We start from the raw sequence: 20,897 nt of genomic DNA on the forward strand, positions 1-20,897 counted from the left end.
GCTGTCCAATCTAGGGATGTGGTGTGCTGAGCTGTCAATATGGTGATTGGACGGCTCTGTCCAATCGAATGCTGGCGCTTGCTGAGCTGTCAGTGTCTGGAGTGACAATTTAACGGTCCAATCAGGACCAGGGTGTGACGGGGTTTAATCCATGTGTCTATTGTTCAGAGTAATTACCTGGCTATTTAACCACCTCTCTGCCTATGATTGCTGTCAATTAGCTTTGCTCATGAGGTGTAGCTTGCTCTGTTCACCTTGTCTGGTACACTGATCTTTGCTGCTCGACCTAGGATTTGTCTTGACCATCCGTTTGCCTAGCCCTTTTGTCGTGATCCACTACCTTCTTGGAATATTGAACTCGGACTGTTTATTGACTACATCTTCATCTCACCCCTACATATATGGCATACTCTTTTAGATTTTGACCTCAGACCTCTTGGCTACCCAGCCTCATGGCTTATCCGTGTGTAGTCACAAAACCAATGCTACAATGTGCCCCCTAGTGTTTTTGAATTGCTAAGTGAGTAACATGTTTATTATTTATTTTAATAAAATATGTTTTAAAAAAACTTCTGGATCTCTGTATGCCATTCTGATATTGGTATGCCATTCAGAAATGCAAAGTCACGAGTGATATTAAATGTTTCAATTTATTTTAATTATGTTACATGACATATTAAGTTAAACATGAGACTATTTTTGGAAATATGTGCCTTATTTGACATGGATGGAATATGTCTTTTCCATTTTGAATTTCAATACCTGAAATATAGCTTGCTTTCCTTTTTTTTATTATTTTGTCCTTTTGTCCTTTTGCTTTCCCTGTGACTCACAATCCAGAAACGTCAGTGGCTGGATGAAAGATGCAAGAGTCTGTCTGGATCCCAGAAACTCACTCAGCTTTTATGCACACACACTGATTACAAGCAAACAGGTCACAGGTGAGGATGTTACCTTTAGTAGCCATTCAAATCCATTTATGTCAACTTTTGTGCATGTTATCAGGCCAAAATCACCAGGGTATGTGAACTTTTGATCAGAGTCATATGGATGTTTCTGGTTGTCATTATGATTTAAAAAGACACAGTAGTTTGAAAATAAATGGCTTCACCAAAACACTAACCATGAGTGGAGAAAAAGTTTTGGAGTTATCATTCATATTCTCTGAAAAAAGGTCAAGAAAGCAAAAATTCTGCCAGGGTATGTAAACTTTTGAGCACAACTGTACTTGTGTTATTTATATAGTATTTCCATAAAACAATTACCATTCAGCATAAGACCTTGGTTAGGACCAAAGTGAACATCTCCATTTCTCAAGATAGTAACTTGTTTATTAATATCCTCGTCCAGCACAAACGTGATTGCTTGTATGCATGTATGATCAGAATGCTAAAAAAGGAAAATGACAAATCATTACAAAGTGAGTTTATAACATCTACATCAATGACTAGAACATTGGTATCTAGTAGATACATATTGTGTGAAGGAGCTGATAGCCCAGTGAGCTTTTTTTTGCCAGTAAATGCTTATATTATTTTAGATAGTTCAGTTGAGTTTAGTATAAGTTAACTTTGTAGCTACTTAATTGTACCAGTGCTTGTTTTTTCTTTCTTTCTCGGTAATAAACATTACATTGCATACTTTAAATGACACTAAGAAGATTAAAATGGAGATTGTCTTCTTGTCTTATTATCACCTCTTGACAACTTATTAAATAGATTGACATAATAATATATTCTCCACAAACCTGGACTTAGTTTGGATGATTAGTGTAGAACATTTTAGATACAGTGACTTGCAAAAGTATTCCCCCTTGGCTTTTTACTTATTTTGTTACAGAACTTGTGTTTAAATATTTTTGTCATCTGATTTGTGTGTGATGCATCATCAGCACTAAATAGACTAAGTTGATGAAGTAAAGTGAGAAAAATATAGGTACACATGAAATTTATGGGATCAAATAACTAAAAAATTGGAATGTGCATTTCTATTAACCCCTTTTGCGATGAAGCCCCTAAAAATTTTTGGTGAGAGCAATTACCTTCATAAGTCACATCCTTAGTGAAAGGAAATCCACCTGTGAAAGGCCACAGACGCAGCATAAAGCAAGAGGCACTACTAAGCAAACAACACCATGAACACCAAGGAGATCTCCAAACAAGTCAGGGACAAAGTTGTAGAAAAGTACAAGTAAGGGTTGGGTTATAAAAAAAAAAATCCCAATCTCTGATGATTTCCCGGAGCACCATCAAATCCATTATCAAATGGAAAGAACATGGTACCACAATAAAACTGAAAAGAGAGGGCCAACCACAAAAACTCTCAGCCCAGGCAAGGAGGACATTAATCAGAGAGGCACCACAGACACAAAAGGTAATCCTGAAGGAACTGCAGAGTTCCCAAACAAAGACTGGAGTATCTGTCCATACAACCGCAATAAGCCTTACACTCCATAGAGTTGGCCTTTATTGAAGTATGGGCAGAGAAAAGCCTTTACATACCCACAAAAATTTGAAGGCTCGTTTTTAGTTTGCCAAAAGACATGTGGGAGACTCTCCAAATGTATGGCGCCAACACAGCTCATCATCCCAAAAACACCATCCCCACAGTGAAACATGGTGATGGCAGCACCGTGCTGTAGGGATATTTTTCGTCAACAGGGACAGGGAAAATGTTCAGAGTCGAGGGGAAGATCGATGGTGTGAAACAGGGATATTTTCAGTCTGTCAGTGATTTGAGACTGGGACAGTCTCAGAACTGAGGGCACCCCTCAGCTGTCAGCTTCAGCAAGGCTGGTTATCAAGAATAGAGGGGTCCTCATGCTGTTTTTTTTAAATTATTTAAATAAATAATTTAAAAAAACGTCGTGAGGCTCCCCTCATTTTTGACAACCAGCCTAGCTAAAGCAGAAAGCTGGGGGCTGGTATTCTCGAGATAGTAAAGGGCCATGGATATTGAACCCCCAGCTTAAAAATAGCTGCCCGCAGCCACCCAGAAAAGGCACTTTAATTATATGCAACAATTCTGGCAGATGCAAGAATACCAGCCCCCCAGCTGGCTGCTTTAGCTTGGCTGGTTGTCAAAAGTGGGGGAGACCCACATCGTTTTTTTTAAATTATAGAGGGGGACTCCTCTATTCTTTATAACCAGCTTTGCTAATGCTGACAGCTGAGGGTTTCAGCCCCCAGCTGTGAGTTTTGCCTGGCTGGTTAACAAAAAACAGGGTAACCCACGTCATTTTTTTAAATTATTTATTTAAATTCTCACAGTACAGCGCTGAGCTCAGAGAGTTCACCACAGTTCACTGTGAGAAATTTCTGTGAGAACTACAGTGAACTCTCTCAGCTAAGCGCTGCACCTTGAGATTTTCTCACGGTGCTAGCAGGGATCTCACCGAAGTCACTGCAGTTCATTTGCCAGCTGGGGATGCAGCCTCAGTGACCTGCAGTAACCTCGATGATGTCACCGCTAGTCACTGATGCTGTTTAGACAATTGCATCATGGCACCGTCCAGGTTGAAAACTGTTTATCCGTCAGACATGGATGACGGCGTGGGACGGAACGAAGGACAGGTGAGGGATATTATCGTGTTTTATTTTTGTTTTATTACTGAACACTATAGCTTCGGTGGAATGGGCATAAGGTGAGTATAACTGTGTTTGTTATTGTTAAATAAAAAAGGAAAAGTGTGTTTTCTTTTATTTCAAATAAAGGACTTTATTCTGTCTATGTGTTTATTTCCAATACAACTATAGGATAAGTAATGGATAGGTGTCTTATAGACGCCTCTCCATTACTAATCCATGGGCTTGATGTCACCTGACAATACAAAGGTGACATCAACCCCACAAATATGAAACCCACTTGCCATCCTACAGGGCAAGTGGGAAGAGCAAAGTGCCAGACATTGACCTCATGCCATTTTTTTTTAAATTATTTATTTAAATCATTTTTAAAAAATCGTCGTGGGGACCCCTCTATTCTTGATAACCAGTCTTGCTGAAGCTGATAGCTGAGGGTTGTAGCCCCCAGCTGTGAGTTTTGCCTGCCTGGTTATCAAAAATACAGGAGAACCCACGCCATTTAAAAAAAAAAATTATTTGCAGTGCGTGCATCAGCTGATGAATACTCCCATCAGCTGCTGCCTTCTCTCGCTGTCATTAGCATCAGCAGGCGTCGGCTGATGGGAGCAGTAGTCCAATCAGCTGACACCAGTGACAGGAAGTAAACTTTATACCTCCAATCACAGCTGCGTGCTCATGCCATCTTTGGACAGCATGGGAACCATGGCTGTCTGACCGGCGTTGATGATTTTACCGCCAATCAGAAGCAGTGTTGCTGTGCTGTCATGCACATTACAGCGTGGCAAACATTAGATGTTCAGGCCCCTTATTCAAGTGAATGGGGTCTGGGTACTATTCTGGTACCCGAACTCAAACTTTTGTAACTGTTTGGCTGAACCCACTGGACCCGAACATCCAGGTGTACGCCAATCTCTACAAATAACCATTACACAGTACATAGCAGGGATACCTTTATAAGATTATCTCAGGGCAGGAACATTTTGTTGTCCAATTGTGGAGTTTATTTTTATTCCAAGATCTGTTTATTAAAATATACTTTTGTTCGTGGGCTGTGGCACAACCCCTTTAAATGAACTTGAACCTGCTATTATTTGGCAAGATACTACATACAGTACCATAGTTTTGCACTATATAGAGAAATGAATGCTCTTCCAAGAAGCTCAGTCACAGGCTGAGTTTTGTGGGAGAAATGTCACGGCAGTAACCTGTATGTTTCCTCAGCGCTGCTCTACTTACCATGGTAATCAAGTTGCTTGCTGAGTTTTGCCTCTTGGAGCATTGCTATATCTTAGGGTACTTTCCACTTTGCCTTAGGTGGTGTGGCTGGTCTCTGCAGTTAGTTAACACTGCTGTGTGTTGCAGAAATTAGGTTTCCCTGCCTTAATGCCTATCCTGTTTCAGCAGACTATATCTGGCAGCTCCTCCCACCACTTCTTGCTCGCTCCTTGTTGGTTACTAGCCTGTTTGTCCTGCTGGTGATCTGTTTGTGCATGTGTGTTTCTGTTTCTTTCATTACTTACCTAGTTTGCCTACTTCTTTCCTGTCTTACCTCTCCGCTCCTAAGCTCGACTACGTATCCTGAATCTTTGCTGCTTGCCCCAACCTGGAACCATCTGACAACGTTTTTGTCTTTTCCCTCCTGTATAGCATTATCATGCCTCTGACCTTCCTTCCAAGACTGCCTCGGAGTGGTACCTGGTGATTACCTGCAGCCAAGCCTAACCTCACCACCAGAGGCTCTAGCGAAAATCACGTAGTCGCTTAGTCTCGCCCCTCCATGGTAAGCTCAGTCCATGGCGCAATGATTTCACATCCATCAGCGTTACATTTGCCCTCCAGCATTACATTTACAATGAGCACGATAGTCCAGAAACTCCCCACAATTGCACCTCGAGGGTGTGGGGGCAATAGAAGAAAATATCAAAGAATGGCGATTACAAAAATTTAAATACTGATGTCAGAGATTGACAGCTGCATCTTTATGGTTAAGCAGCAGTGATTGGAGCTAGCTCCAATAGCAAATGTTTACCCCTTCACGACATGTGCATAACATGTACTGTGCATGCCATGTCCCTCCCTTTGATGTGGGCTCCAGCGCTGAGCCCACATCTTTCCTTGCACTTGTCAGCTGTTTTGAACGACTGACATGTGTCCCTAACAGCCGTGGGTGGAATCGTGATCCACCTGCAGCTGCTAACCTGTTAAATGTCGCTGTCAATCTCTGACAGGGGCATTTAATATGATCGCGCAAGAAGCGCATCACTAGTCTCGCCCATAGGTGACCCCATCACATGAATGCGGGTCACCGAAGGGTCAGCATGACAACCAGAGGTCTCCAGCAGACCTCTATTGTTGTCATAGCCAGATTGCTGTGAGCACGGCACGGTGGTCGGTGCTCATAGCAAGTGAGCTTTTCTGCTACATACAGGCGATCTGATCATCGCCTGGGTGTAGCAAAGGCGATCAGGTTATTGCAGCTGCTAGTCTCCCATGGAGACTATTGAAGCAAGTGAAAAGTAAAAAAAAATGTTTTTTAAAATATTTAAAAAATATAAAAGTTTAAATCACCTCCCATTTGCCCCATTCAAAATAAAACAATTAAGAAAAATACACATATTTGGTATCGCCACGTTCAGAATTGCCCGATCTATCAAGCTATAAAAAGAATTAATCCGATCGGTAAACGGCGCAGTGAAATAAAAGTCAAAACCCTAGAATTACTTTTTTGGGTCATTAAAATGCAATAACGGGTGATGAAAAGATGTGTATCCACACCAAAATGGTACAATTAAAAACGTCAGCTCGGCATGCAAAAAATAAACCCTCACAAAGCCCCAGATCACGAAAAATGGAGACGCTATGGGTCTTGGGAAATAATGCAATTTTTTTTAACAATCTTTGGATTTTTTTTTCACCATTTAAATAAAAAACTATCTATACATGTTTGATATTTATGAACTCATAATGACCTGGGGAAACATAATGGCAGGTCAGTTTTAGCATTTGATGAACATGGTAAAAAAAAAAAAAAAAACAGTTGTGGAATTGCACTTTTATTGAAATTGCACCGCACTTGGAATTTTTTTCCCATTTTCAACTACAAGACATGGTAAAACCAATAGTGTCATTCAAAAGGACAACTAGTCCAGCAAAAAACAAGCCCTCACATGACCACATTGACAAAAAAATAAAAACATTATGGCTCTGGGAAGAAGGGGAGCAAAAAACAAATGCAAAAAAACATAAAAAAGGGCTGTGGCATGAAGGGGTTAAAGGAAGTTGCTAACACAGCCGACACCTGCTGTGTATGGAGTGGACTCCACTACTCCTGAGCCTTCTCTGCACATCAGCACCTATTGGAGGATGTACAAGTACAATGATGACCAAAAGGGTAACAATGTTTTGAACTTATGACTTTTAGGCTACATCTCTCACCATCAACTACTGCTTTGAACACCATTTTATAGACAATTATCTTGGCTACTTCATACATACATTTGTCTTACAACTATTTTGCATTTTAAATAGATATCTGGGGTTGGCTCACAAATTTTGGCCTAGGGAGCACGTACACAGCAGTGGCCAATGAGCAGCCCATCCTTATTGTGTTTACAATATAAAGGCGGGCTTAATACCGTATATACTCGAGTATAAGCCAAGAATTTCAGCCCATTTTTTTAGGCTGAAATTGCCCCTCTCGGCTTATACTTGAGTCATTCCCAGGGTTCGGCAGGGAAGGAGGAGCGGCAGCTGTCTAATAATACTCCCCTGCCTCGGTCCCTGCAGGCCCCTGGTTCTCTGGGCGCTGACAGCTTCTTCCTGTATTGAGCGGTCACATGGTACCGCTCATTAAAGTAATGAATATGGACCCGACTCCACTCCCATAGGATAGAAGACATGGATTACATACAGTAATTCCATGCAGAATAGTTAGATATATAGATGTCAATGACCAATACAATTAGTATAGTGTGTGTGCAAATTAGGGGACTTTTATGGTGTGGGCTCCCGTGCAATTTTCTGCGCCAGAGAGGGAAAGCCAGCAACTGGGGGACTGATGTTTGTAGCCTAGGAAGGGGTTAATACCCATGGAGCTTCCCAGGCTATGAATCTAAGCCAGCAGCTGTATATTTAGCCTTTACTGGCTATTAAAATAGGGGGACAAAAAAAATGACGTAGGGTCCCCCTATAATTAATAGCCGGAAAAGGCTGTGCAGACAGCTGTGGGCTGAGATTCATAGCCTAGGAAGGGACCACGGTTATTGCCCCCCTCTTGGCTACAAACACCAGCACACAGCCGCCCCAGAAAAGGCACATTTGTAAGATGCAGAGTTCAGGACTGTTCGCTGCTGCCCTCGTTATCAGACCGTGGTCTGCAGGACCTCGTTGGAGAAACATCGCTCCAGCGATGTTGGTGGGAACAGGCAGCACGCAGCACAGAGTGAGAAGTGCAGCGCGCCTGATAGCTGGCAGAGATCGAGGTGCCGTGTGCTTTGTGACCATGAATACAGCTCACGTGCTGCAAAGAGCAAACTGGTTACTGGGCAGACATTTTCAGCCCACCTTACCAGCATATACCTTCCCACCCACGGGAGACCCTGATTGTGTTGCGGCCTTGTTTACTCTGGCCGCATATGTTCATGGACTAGGGGCTCAGCGGAAGGTACCGGACACCGACCGCTGCCGCCAGAAGATGCCCCACCGTTACCAGCTAAACCTTGTTTTACAAGCACCGCGCCAGCCATTGTTGGCGCTATTGACTTCCCAGCAGAATTCACAGTCTGGGGAGCTACTGCCTCATTAAGTCATTCACAAGAACTGTCGTTATCTGATTCATTGTTCCTTAACTCTGCATATCCTTTACAATCGTTATTCTCCCCATTTAACCCTGCACTTCCCTGCGAGGAGATGACCCCCTATTAAATTAAAACTGTTATATTTGATAACCGTTGCTCTGCCTTCTGTCTGTCAGTGCATCCTGCAACCTGCTTACACTTGTATCTTTTTTTACTTGTTCCTCTGATGTGGTATAGAGGACTTTGAGTCCCCTCAGAAACCAGGGCCAGGCTGTGACTTCTACTTTGCACCTCTCATATCTACACCACTAAAAGAATCATTAAAGGTGTCTGAGGTATTATATTCAGGATAAATCATAAATAATAGATTTGGGGGGGAAGTCTGTCATCAATCAGCCACTGGCTACTGGAAGTACACCACTGTTCCATACACTGTCTAGTGGCCATTCTTGAGTACTGCATTTTAGCTCCCATATACTTCAATAGGAGCTGAGCTGCAGTACCCAAGAATGGCCACTACACAGTGTCCTGTCCTGGCTAAAACATTGTGTTCTTCCAGGAAGCATGGCAATAGGCATTCGCTGATTGGTGTGGGTACTGCAAATGCATGTTTATTTTACAGAAGTCATCAGTATCAGATTTAAGAATAAATGGCCATCTTCAAAATCAATAAATGGCGGTAAATGAAGGTATTTTATGATTACCATCCCATGTAAACATAGCTTGGATGTGATAATTCTATGCTATCATTTATAAATTCATTAGTAATTCTTACTGACTTCCGAATGAAGAATGCGTAGAACCTTAAGCATTATTTCTCTTAAGGGCATTCTCAGGGAGATTAGGTGGAATATCATTCTATCTATTTAACTGTTCGTCTATCCACACACTATAAGTGCCTCACTTGGATCCAAAAAGCGAAATACCTGCTGTATGGGCTTAGATTCCAGGACTTTGAAGGTAATCTAGTCCTAGACAAAGGACCAATTGTGTAAAACTATTTGTTGGATTGAGTGCAGCTCTTCAGTTGGATGACATCCTAAAATTTGTATGTTCTATCAATGCTCAACTCAGACAGTGTCTTGAGTACAAGTGGACAACTGAGAGGCTTCATTCATCTGCTTGGTGGTAAATTGGAGTGCTTCTTGCCAATCAGAAGATTGATGTGTTTTATTAAGACACCTGTTTGTGTTGTAATAGAAACTGATTCTCGAGCACCCATGCAAAAGATATTCATGGAATGGCAAAGCAATAATACAAAAGGCAAGTGGCATTTGCTGCATCAGAAAATAGGATATTTTTTCTTGATCTTTTTCACGGCAGAACTATTTAATCAATGCGTCTTAGACGTCAGCAAAGCTTCTATAACAATAAGTGCACACAATGGCTTTTTCAGGAACGCACATGAAACAGCGCTAAATAATGCCAAGAAGAATGAATATATGCACAACAAGGTCAAATGACTTGCTGTGCGTATGTTCTGACTTTTGTGACTTATTTTTGACTCTTCAACCCTGAAGTGCAGTTAAAGGGGTTGTCCGGTCTAAATTGAAAAGTCTGCAGTCACTTTATGGAAATGCGGAATTATGAATCCTCCCCATGTGTTCTGCAAGGATTCTCCAGTTTCTGAGCCGGGGCCGATGGGTACTTATGCATAAAACATTCTCCCGGCCAAACGCCGCCCACTGGACAGCTGCATCACTATATGGGGCTCGGCCTCCCTCAATACAAGTGTATGGAACGAGACCTTGCCCACTAGGCGGACCCTGGCTAGGAGAATGTATAACGCATGCGTGCCCTCTGGTCCCGGGTCAGAAATTGAGGAATCCTCGCATCGCAAAGTGTGTGTGCTGGGGGGATTCAAATGTCTGCAATCAAACAGAGAAACTACAGACTTATCAATTTAGACTGGCCAACCCCTTTAAAGCAGCTCAGCTAAAAACAAGTAACAGCACCCTAATTCTACACACAACAGGCAAATTGGTGTTATAACAAATAGTAATTTTAGAAACGATGCCTTTACCTGCTCACAAGAAGATTTCTGTAACGTAATTGTAAATTTATCTTTTCCAATTCCTTTAACTAGAATGTACTGACACAAGCCCAGAAATGTGAAATAACGACCATCAAAAGTTGTGAAATGAGAATCGCCAACCACAGAGCACTCGGCTGTAAAAGAAAACAGAGGTTTTTTCCCTCAAAGTGTAAGTTTCACATTAAAAATGGTTAAAAAAGGATTTTTGGTACTCTTATTTTTTTTACTACAATTACTTTCGATAGTACTAGATTTGTATTTAAAGAGCTCCAAGGTAGAGCATTCACATCATTATTACGACTTTTTATTGTCTTGAATGAGAATAGACCTGCAGGGATGGGATGTTAGGGAGTAAGAGTCTTTTAGTTATGGCTGCCTACAGCATATCTTCCGACCTTGAAAGAAGAAAAAGTGGGACAGATTATGCATTTTGGCAAAATTTTAGGCCACGTCCTTATTGGTGATGAGCGATTACATGTGGGGGTTGCCTGGCTGCTAGGGAATCCCCACATGTAATCAAGCTGGCTAAGAGATGTAAATCATTCAGCTGCCGGGATGAAAACTAAATCTCCGAGCAGTCATAAATACTCGGAGGTCACCCGAGTGTGCTCGGGAAAACCCGAGCAACGAGTACACTCGCTCATCACTAGTCCTTATCCACATCCCTAGCCATACCCATTAACCATTTCATTCTACCCTGCCAAGATAAAGAAAATTTTAGAAAGTGATGACAACCCTTTTAAATGTTTTGATTACATACACCAGCCTTTCCTCCAAGGAGGAACTGAAAAAGCATGGCAGTCTGCCTGCACAATCAGGAGAGCAGTCATCATGAAACTGATTCCATTAATAGCTGTGGTGGAGCACAGAGCCACCGGCTCCCTGCTCCATCACTTACTCCAGCAGGATGCCTTCTGGATGCGGATGGCATGATCAGGTCACTGCATTGCACTGCCTACTGAGATACAAGAAATAGTAAACTTTGTTTTGTTTGTTTTTTCTTACATTATTGAGACTAGCAGATGGATTGTATGGATATCATACTATATGAATTAATGAGAGTGATATCATACTGCATGAGGTAATGTGGGGGGATATCATACTGTATGGGGTTAAGGGGTTATCATACTGTATGGGGAGCTGTTGGACATTATAATGTGTGGGGTAGTTGTTGGACATCATACTATGTGAGGTAGTTGTGGGACATCATACTGTGTGGGGTGGCTGTGGGTCTTCAAACTGAAAGGGGGGCTGTGGTAATCATCAATCTGTATGTGGTGCTGTGGTAACCTTCATAGTATGTCTAGGGTTGTAGTGACCATCTTAATGTGTGGGGTACTGTAGAGCATAATACTTTGTGTGGGATTTGTGTGGCCATCATACTGTGTGGGATCATTTTTTGGAGGTCAATATTATTATAAGGAGGTACGGGGTCATTTTTATTATAAAGTCTCAAGGGGGATTAATATTAAGGTAGGGTCAGGGTGATTATTATTAAGGAACAATGGGGAACATTATTTCTATAGGGTACTATAAAATAATAAGAAAGCACAGTGGAACATTATTACTATGAGGAAGAGGGAAAATTATTACTGTGTAAAGGCACAAATGAGGCACTGTTTTTTTTTGTAAGGCAAAAACGTTGGGTACTATTACTATATTAGGGCAGAGAAGGGGCATTATTATTTTTAGGACACTGGTTATATGGGTTGTGTAGAGGTGGAGGAATGTAAGGAGGGTGCTGGAAAAGCCAAAGATGTCTCTATTACATATTGCAGCAATGTGGTATGGGTGGAGGCAATGTTCATGGCAGTCTAGGCCAAATGAAAAAGAAAATAGAACATGAATGACTGCAATCAACAAGCATACCACTGGTGAGTACATTTACAGTATACACATATATAGACTGCGGAGTATTAATATTACTATTGTATGGTAACTGTATGGCGGTAATATCAGTCTTAGTACAGTGGTTTTGATTAATAATCATGATGGTGGCATTATCACTACTGTATATAATGGTAATGTTTGGTTATGGGCTGGTGGTACTGTAATTGTCTGCTATATTGCAATATTATTATTGTGGTTTTATTGTTGTTATTATTATTATTACTATTAAATCTAATACAGCAACATTATTGATAATATTGACATTGTAGTAAATCTTGATTTTCTTCAGGCAGGGTAATATTAGTAATAGAGACTCCTATGTGAGGAAAGAGGCAGGGACAGTACTGTTCTTTCAAATGCCAAGGCTGAATTTAAGTCCCAGTCCGGCCCCTAGACCAGGAGGCATTGCCGCATTACATAGAGTGTCCTGACTTCAATTGTGGACACAGCTGAAGTCGGGTCATGGTCCTGACCTCCCAGGGCAATGGCACATTTCCCCCCCAATGTGGGACAGTCCTGTTGGATATGAGACAGTATGGAAATACTATATGTCTACAGGCAGGTTCCCTCTGCCTCTACTGTAAATGAAACCCAAACTGACATTTTTGAGGTAAAACTTTTCTATTTTATGCTATTTTAGTGAATGAGCTGACAGTTAAATAAGCACTCCTCCCATAAAAGTTTTTATCCTCTTAATATATTGCAATCGTCATATTATCTAGCACTGTGTACTTACAATTGCTCATTTTGCCTTTCTACCCAGCTAATTCACCTGTTTTCCATGTTCTATGTAGAAACAGGAAGTCTCTTGTCTCTGCAGAAATCTTCACCTCCTGACACAACTGCTCTGCTCTTCCCCTCACCATAGACTTTGGCTTTGAGCTATGAGCCATACAGGGTAAATTGACCTCCTGTTTCTACATACTGTAGAGCTTAGAAGCTAATCACATAATGTCATAGACATAATAGAAAACAGAAGAATTAGCTGGGTAGAAAAGCAAAATGAGCAATTGTAAATGTACAGTGCTATATAATATAATTGCAATATATTAAGATGTAGTGCTTCTTTAAGTATAGCCCATCAATTTGCTTTGCAAACAGTATAGCAATTAAATGATAACAGTGATGAAATTAAGTAAGATTAAAATTAGCATATTTTCATGTTATGCTGGGAAAACACAATTACAAATCTGCAAATATAAAAATAATTATCATATTTTTTACAAGATATTGAGGTTAGAATAATTGCATCAAGCCAAGATGATGTCCCCCCATTTTAGCAAATGAAGATTATGTCAGCAACTGTTCCTCATTGACACTCATGTCCCCCTTATTGAACAAGTGAAGATTATGTCCTCCTGCTTCCTCAGTGATATTGGGTGAGATTAATTAAGACATTTGACCTTTGTTGCCCATCGCAACCAATTAGAATATATTCATATAAAAGTTTAGTTCTTAGTGCTGAGGGCAACAAAAGAAATTCTTACTATAAGGGCTCGCTCACTTGAGTGTATAACACTGCCCTGGGCTATACAAAGTTTTATCAGATAGCACTCGGCCCGATGTTATATTATGGGGCAGTGCCAATCCGCAATTATTTTCTCATGACTTGATGATTAGGCAGAAAAAAAAATCGCAGCATGCTGAGTAGCCCTGCAAAATCGGATCACACATTCCCATAAAAGTCTCTGGGTGCGTGTAAAACATTAGACTGCACACAGATGTCACAATAAAGAAGAAGGAGATATTAAATTCTCCGTCTTTTCCACACCTGTGAGACAAATCACTCATCTGAGAGAATCGGATCACACTAAGATGACACTTTGATCAAACTCTGACAGAGTTTGAGCCAAGAGTCATTTACATAATTGGCCCAAATCTCTCAGATGAGAGAACATACACTCATATAACCTCGGCCTAAGACAGGTAAATCTCCCCATTGCCACTATTAAAGTTCCAACCATAGTATTACCTTCAAAATAAAATGGATTGACATTTCTTTGCAAAGACACTCCAGCCTATTATGGTTAGTTGCTTAGTGATTAGCACTGTTCCTTTGCAGTACTAGGGTCATGGAATCAAATCCCACCAAGGACAACATCTACAAGGAGTTTGTATGTTCTCCCAGTGTTTGCGTGGGTTCCCTCCAGATTCTCCGGTTTTCTCCCACACTCAAAAATCATACAGATAAGGAATTTAGATTGTGATCCCTGTGGCAGTTCAACTCATGTGGCAGTATATGGAGGTAGAAAAATAGGAACACCGTCTCTTTAAATCCTGGGTTGGTTTATTATTAAGCTGCATAAACCAACACGAGGGAAAATAAACTCAGCCTTTCTGGCTAAAACAGGAAAACAACAAAGAACAACAAAACCGCTGCAACACAGCCCATACGTTGCGGGTGGCATACTGCTCTGGGGCAATACAGGTTCAGTCTATCCTCGAACAGACACAAAGCCACTGAAGACTCCTCTCTCCAGTCCTGTTGAACCCTGACTGCCTGTAGAGTCCATTTATTTAAATTCCAGACCATGTGACTCTTTCCATCATGTGACTGACCACATGATTATGACATTACACAGGTCCTGTCAGCTCTGAATGTGGAGATAAAGTGGACCTCCTCCCACCCGCTTTATGAAGGTCCACATGAAAGCAGCCTATTATGCAACGTTAACTCACAACACGTAGTGTACTGGAGGAACACACTCTGGTTTCATATCACTGATGCCATTAAATGTAGTGAAACATATCTCCTCTCTATTACCTTACCAGTGACTTTGTCACATATACCCCCCCTGCCCAAAGCCGGGGGTTTTGGCACCTTCACTCACTAAGCAGGGGGGTTAGGACACGACATCTGCGTTCCCGTGCAAGTTTCCTGGCCTATGCTCGACGTGAAAAGTGAAATCTTGGAGGCATAAGAACCATCTAGTTAACCGAGCATTTTACCCTTCTTTTCCCTAAACCACCTCAGAGGGGCATGGTCAGATACCACCTTAAACCTACTGTCTAGCAGGTAGTACCTCAGGGTATCTACAGCCCATTTTATGGCCAAGCACTCCTTCTTGACGATGGCATAGTTTCTCTCACATGAAAAGAGCTTCTGGCTCAGATACAGGATGGGATGCTCCTCCTCATTCACTTCCTGAGACAGCACGGCTCCCAAAGCCAAACTCTGACGCATCTGTCTGGACCACGAACTCCTTGCTGAAGTCTGGTGCAACCAGAACCAGAACCAGATGTTCACACAGAGCCTGCTTCAGCTCCTGGAAAGCCATCTCAGTCTTAGCAAACCATTTTATCAACAATGATCTTGTGCCTTGAAGGAAGTCCATCAACGGCACAGCAATCATGGCGAACCTTGGGATAAACTGCAGGTAGTAACCCACAATTCCAAGAAACGCTCTCACTTGCTTCTTGGAAAGTTGCTGTGGCCATTCCTGGATCGCCTCAATCTTGTTTATCTGGGGCTTGATTTCGTCCCTCCCAGCGACATAGCCTAGGTATTTGGCCTCTTCTTTTCCTATGGCACATTTATGGGGGTTTATGGTGAACCCCGCATTCATCAATGCATCTGCAGCCCCCCAGAGTCCTGGTCGTTGCAGTACTGACGCTCCGCCGCTAAGGGGAGTGATGGTACATCTGATGGCACTTAAGGAGTTCACCTGACCAGGTATCACAGACACCAATACACTTCACAGTCTGGCCTCCAGGGGGAGCAAAGGGTACTAGGTATTAGGCCACTCCTCACAATCTGGTAAAACTGGGGGTTGGATAGGAAGTTAGACAGAAGCTGACTGGGTTGGAACCAGGCAACATCCTGTGGCAGGGGGTGTTGCAGGGGAAAGATTCAGGGGGGTCCCTGTCAGGGGTGGGATCCTGACAGAGGCCTAGCGAACAAGACAGAGCGTTAAGGAACCACGCCTGCACGACATTGCAGCGGTATCTCAAGAAAGGACGAGAAGCGAGGTTTATTGTGGAGAGTGAGAAACGAGATCACAGCAAAAAGGAGATAACACCAGTAGTAGTAGTGCCGTAAGATCGAGGCAACATCCTACTGAGGCGCATAGCCGGTGGCCGGAACGCCGAGGAAGTATTGGGCTCCAAGCATTACTTCAAACCAACGGCAGGACAGTTAATTATAGGTTGGCTGTCTCACCTAAATCACCTAAGCAGACATAGGGGGCAACTGTGGGAGAAGGGCGTCACTAGGGTCCCGGAAGAACTCCAGGCCTACCTGTCATACGGGTGCGTCCTAGCCATATCATCTGGGGGACGGAGAAGAACATCAGAACAGATATAAGTTGTGAGAAAGAACATCAGAAACAGATATAACAGTTGTGAGGACTATCCCGTGGTGCTCAGCAGGGAAGTACTACAACACACAGGCGCTAGAAGGTAGGCACAGATTTCCACCTGCAAAGGGAACTCTGGAGGTGCCTTCGGACCGGCCGGTCTCAACCAGCCCTGTTAACAGTACTCTGGATTGAGGATCCTGAAGCCTTCAGTAAAGAGGTAAAGAGACTGCAACCCTGTGTCCTCGTTATTCACCGCGACCTACACCACGCACCATTATCTCATCTTTCATTGGACGCCCCTTAGCAGGGTCACGGATGAAGACCACAATGTCATCTAGGTATGTGGCAGCATACATCTTATGCAGAGCCAGGACCAAATCCATAGCTCTCTGGAAGGTTGCTGGAGCTCCCTTAGTCCAAAGGGCATTCTGGTGTATTGGAAACACCCATCAGTCATCGAGAAGGCTGTCTTATCCTTGGCACTCTTGGACATGGGGATCTGCAAGTAGCCCTTTGTTAGGTCGAGGGTTATAATGTACCTTGCGGTTCCCAGTCTCTCAATGAGTTCATCCACCCGGGGCATCGGATACGCATCACATTTGGAGACCTCATTCAGTTTGCAGTAATCATTGCAACACCGCCACTCCCCGTCGGGCTTCGGCAGGAGGACGATGGGACTCAACTATCCACTTTTCGACTCTTCAATCACCCCAAGGTCTAACATCTTCTTCACCTCCCGACATGCTTCGGGAATTCTATAGGGCCTGAGGTTCACCCTTACATGTGGCTCTGTCAACATATCATGCTCGACCACCTGTGCATGCCCTGGCAACTCCGAGAACAGGTCACAGTTCTGCTGCAACAGTTCCCGACGCTGTTGTCTCTGGGCCGGCATGAGTCTCTCCAACGGAGACATCATCCACTGTGGCTTTGCGATTGGCTCCCAGGCAAGGGGTTTCCAACGACTTCCAATCTTGCCATGACTTGAGAAAGTTCACATGGTATATTTGGTGCGGCTTCCTTCGGCATGGCTGGTGTACCTCGCTCAGTTTTTCCACCAACTCATATGGGCCTTGCCAATTGGCTAGTAACTTGCTCTCCACCGTGGGGATAAGAACTAGAATGCGGTCCCCAGGCTGGAATTGCCTCACTCTCCCTGAACGGTTATATACCCTTGCCTGTGCCTCTTGCACCTGGAGAAGATGTTCCTTCGCGATTGGCATCACTTTTGCCATCCTCTCCTGTAACTGGGCGACATGCTCTAATATGCTCCAGTGTGGCGTGACCTCGGCTTCCCAGGTTTCCTTGGCGATGTCCAGGAGACCTCGCAGATATCGACCATACTGTACAGGGGCTCAAACAGCGAGAAGCCAGTAGAATTTTGTGGAACTTCTCTGATTGAGAAGAGCAGAAACGGAAGCAGATAGTTCCAGTCTTGACCATCCTCCTCAATGACTTTCTTTAGCATCACCTTCAAGGTCTTATTGATGCACTCTACTAGGCCATCTGCCTGTGGATGGTAGACTGAGGTTCGCAGCTGGGCAATCTGAAGAACCTTACACAACTCCCTCATTACCTTGCTCATGAAAGGGGTTCCCTGGTCTGACAATATCTCCTTCAGCAGACACGTCCATGCAAAAATATGAACAAGTTCCCGGGCGATACTCTTGGCCTAAGAGTTTTTTAGTGGTACTGCTTCAGGGTACTAGGTCGCATAGTCCATGACCACCAAGATGTATTGGTACCCTTGTGCAGATTTAACTAGATAACCCACTAGATCCATGGCAATCCTCTCAAATGGGACCTCTATCACCGGTAAAGGAACTAGGGGACTTTGGAAATGAGTAGAGGGGGTGGGTATCTGGCAGGTGGGGCAGGACCTACAATAATTTAAGATCTCCCGATAACATCCTGGCCAATAGAACCTCTGAATTATTCTTTCCTGTGTTTTCTCTACTCCCAGATGTCCCCCCAAAACATGTGAATGGGCCATGTCTAAAACCCTCCACCGGTAGGGACCGGGAACCAAGAGCTGCTCCACTATCTCCCCTCCCCTTAGTGTGTTTACCTGTTACAGTAACTCACCATTAATGGCAAAGTGTGGGAACCTGGTGTCAGCCCCCGGCTTTTGAGCAACCCCATCTATCACAGACACATTTTTTAATGCACTTTTTAGGGTAAGATCCCGCATCTGAGCAGAACCAAAATTTTAACAAGAAACCCCCATATCAGGAACCTTGGCCTCACTGACCACTGTCTCATCCTCGTCACCTGCCAGGACACACAAGGTGAACTCCTCCACCTCTGGCTGTGACGGGAATTGATCAGGGTTGAGTTGGCATCTGTCTGAATCACTTAGCATCCAAGCCTTTCCCCACAAGTCCCAAAAAAGGCTGAAGTCCCGCCCCATTATCACGGGATGTAGTAAGTCTCTCACAACACCGACCTCATGGAATTTTTTTTTTTATAAATACACTCTGGCGATGGGGTAGTCCTTGGCATCGCTGTGGATACAGGGGACGGCTAAGTGCTTCCTTGGAATGAACTGGTGGGGGAGTGTGACCCTTATCAGGGTCACCAAACTCCATGAGTCCAATAGTTCTGACACCAGCACCTCATTTATGGTCATGGGACATGACTACGACCCATCTCTTGGCTGCTGGTCCATACTGCAGGCAGGATAAGCAAAATACGAACAGCGCCTGCCTAGAAAGACAAAGGACAATGGGTGGCTATGTGTCCAGGACCGAGACACCACCAACAGATCAGGTCTTTACCAGCAGTCTTTTGCAACCTTTCAACTGCTCCTTGAGACCTCGGACCTCGGACTTTCCCCAGTGGTGGCTCTGCTACCCCTCTTTTGGCATTCGGGCTCCCGCTGGGTACTCCAGTATACAGATGCACAACCACCCGGCTTCTTTAAGGACCTCTTGACCACCTGGTACCTTTCTCCTAGGCCGACCAGGTCATCCACATTCTGGGGATACCCTGGACACCCCATGTCTGTACTGACCTTGGAAGGGAATAGATAAACCTGTCCATTACAACCCGCTCCACTCTCTGGTCTGGGGTGGAGGACTCCGGCTGCAACCATTTCTGCACCAGATGCAGCAAGTCGAACATTTTGGAACGAGGAGGTTTATCACTGCAATATGCCTAGTGATGAACTCTTTGTGCTTGGACAGATATAGTCACTCCTGAGCGTGCCACTATCTTAGTTTTTAGTTTGGCATATTCCTGGGCATCTTGTAAACCAAGTCATAATAAGCCTGCTGGGGCTCACCAGTTACATAGGGGGCCAACACCTCTACGAACTGGTCTGTAGGCAATCTCTCTCGCTCCATTACCCACTCAAAAACAGTCAGAAATGCCTCTATATCATCACCCGGTGTAATTTTCTGCATCGCTCGTCTTAACGCCTTCCAGACATGCATGCCATCATCTGGACTTGTGGAATGGGCTTCCGGTCTCCCACGAACCGCCTCGGCACACAACTTGATCTGTTGCTGTTGTTGCCTGAACTGGTCCTGAAGCTGTTGCTGCTGCTGTTGCATTTGCTGGATAAGCAACTTATTCGTCTCCTGATGTGCCAGCTGTTGTTGCTGCTGCATTCTCACCAGATGCTTGAGCAGGTCCTCCATTTTGCCTGATGTCCTTCGCTGGCTTGTGGCCTCCTTTACCCAGGACATGCAGTTTGGCCACGGCTGCTACTGGTGTTCCCGAAACGTTGCCTGCATTCCCCACCACTTGTGGCAGTTCAACTCACGTGGCAGTATACGGAGGTAGAAAATTAGATCACCGTCTCTGTAAATCCTGGATTGGTTTATTATTAAGCGGCATAAACCAACATGAGGGAAAATAAACTCAGCCTTTCAGGCTAAAACAGGAAAACAACAAAGAAAAATAAAAACGCTGCAACACAGCCCATACATTGCGGGTGGCATACCGCACTGGGGCAACACAGGTTCAGTCTATCCTCTACAAAACACAAACCATTGGAGAATCCTCTCTCCAGTCTTGCTGAACTCAGGCTGCCTGTAGAGTCCATTTACTTAAACCCAAGACCATGTGACTCTTTCCATCATGTGACTGACCCCATGACTATGACATTACACAGGTCATGTCAGCTCTGCATGCGAAGATATGGTGGACCCCCTCACTCCTGCTCTATGTGATCCACATGAAACCAGCCCATTATGCAACTTTAACTTAACCCTCACAACTTGTAGTGTGCTGGAGGAAAGCACTCTGGTTTCATATCACTGATGCCATTAAGCGCAGTGACACATATCTC

The 20,897-nt window shown here is 43.7% G+C and overlaps 1 protein-coding gene across 1 annotated transcript in view; it reads right to left on the reverse strand.

The window, feature by feature from the left end:
* Positions 1-20,897, reverse strand: part of OTOGL (otogelin like) — a 332,429-nt gene that overhangs the window by 274,668 nt on the left and 36,864 nt on the right. Inside the window, exons 13-14 of the mRNA XM_077262892.1 lie at positions 10,404-10,549; positions 1,266-1,389 (exon numbers count right to left, since the gene is read on the reverse strand). Of these exons, the coding sequence (XP_077119007.1) occupies positions 1,266-1,389; positions 10,404-10,549 (270 nt within the window). The remainder of the gene's footprint in view (positions 1-1,265; positions 1,390-10,403; positions 10,550-20,897) is intronic.

This window comes from Ranitomeya variabilis, chromosome 5 (assembly GCF_051348905.1).
Source record: "Ranitomeya variabilis isolate aRanVar5 chromosome 5, aRanVar5.hap1, whole genome shotgun sequence".
NCBI lineage: Eukaryota > Metazoa > Chordata > Amphibia > Anura > Dendrobatidae > Ranitomeya > Ranitomeya variabilis.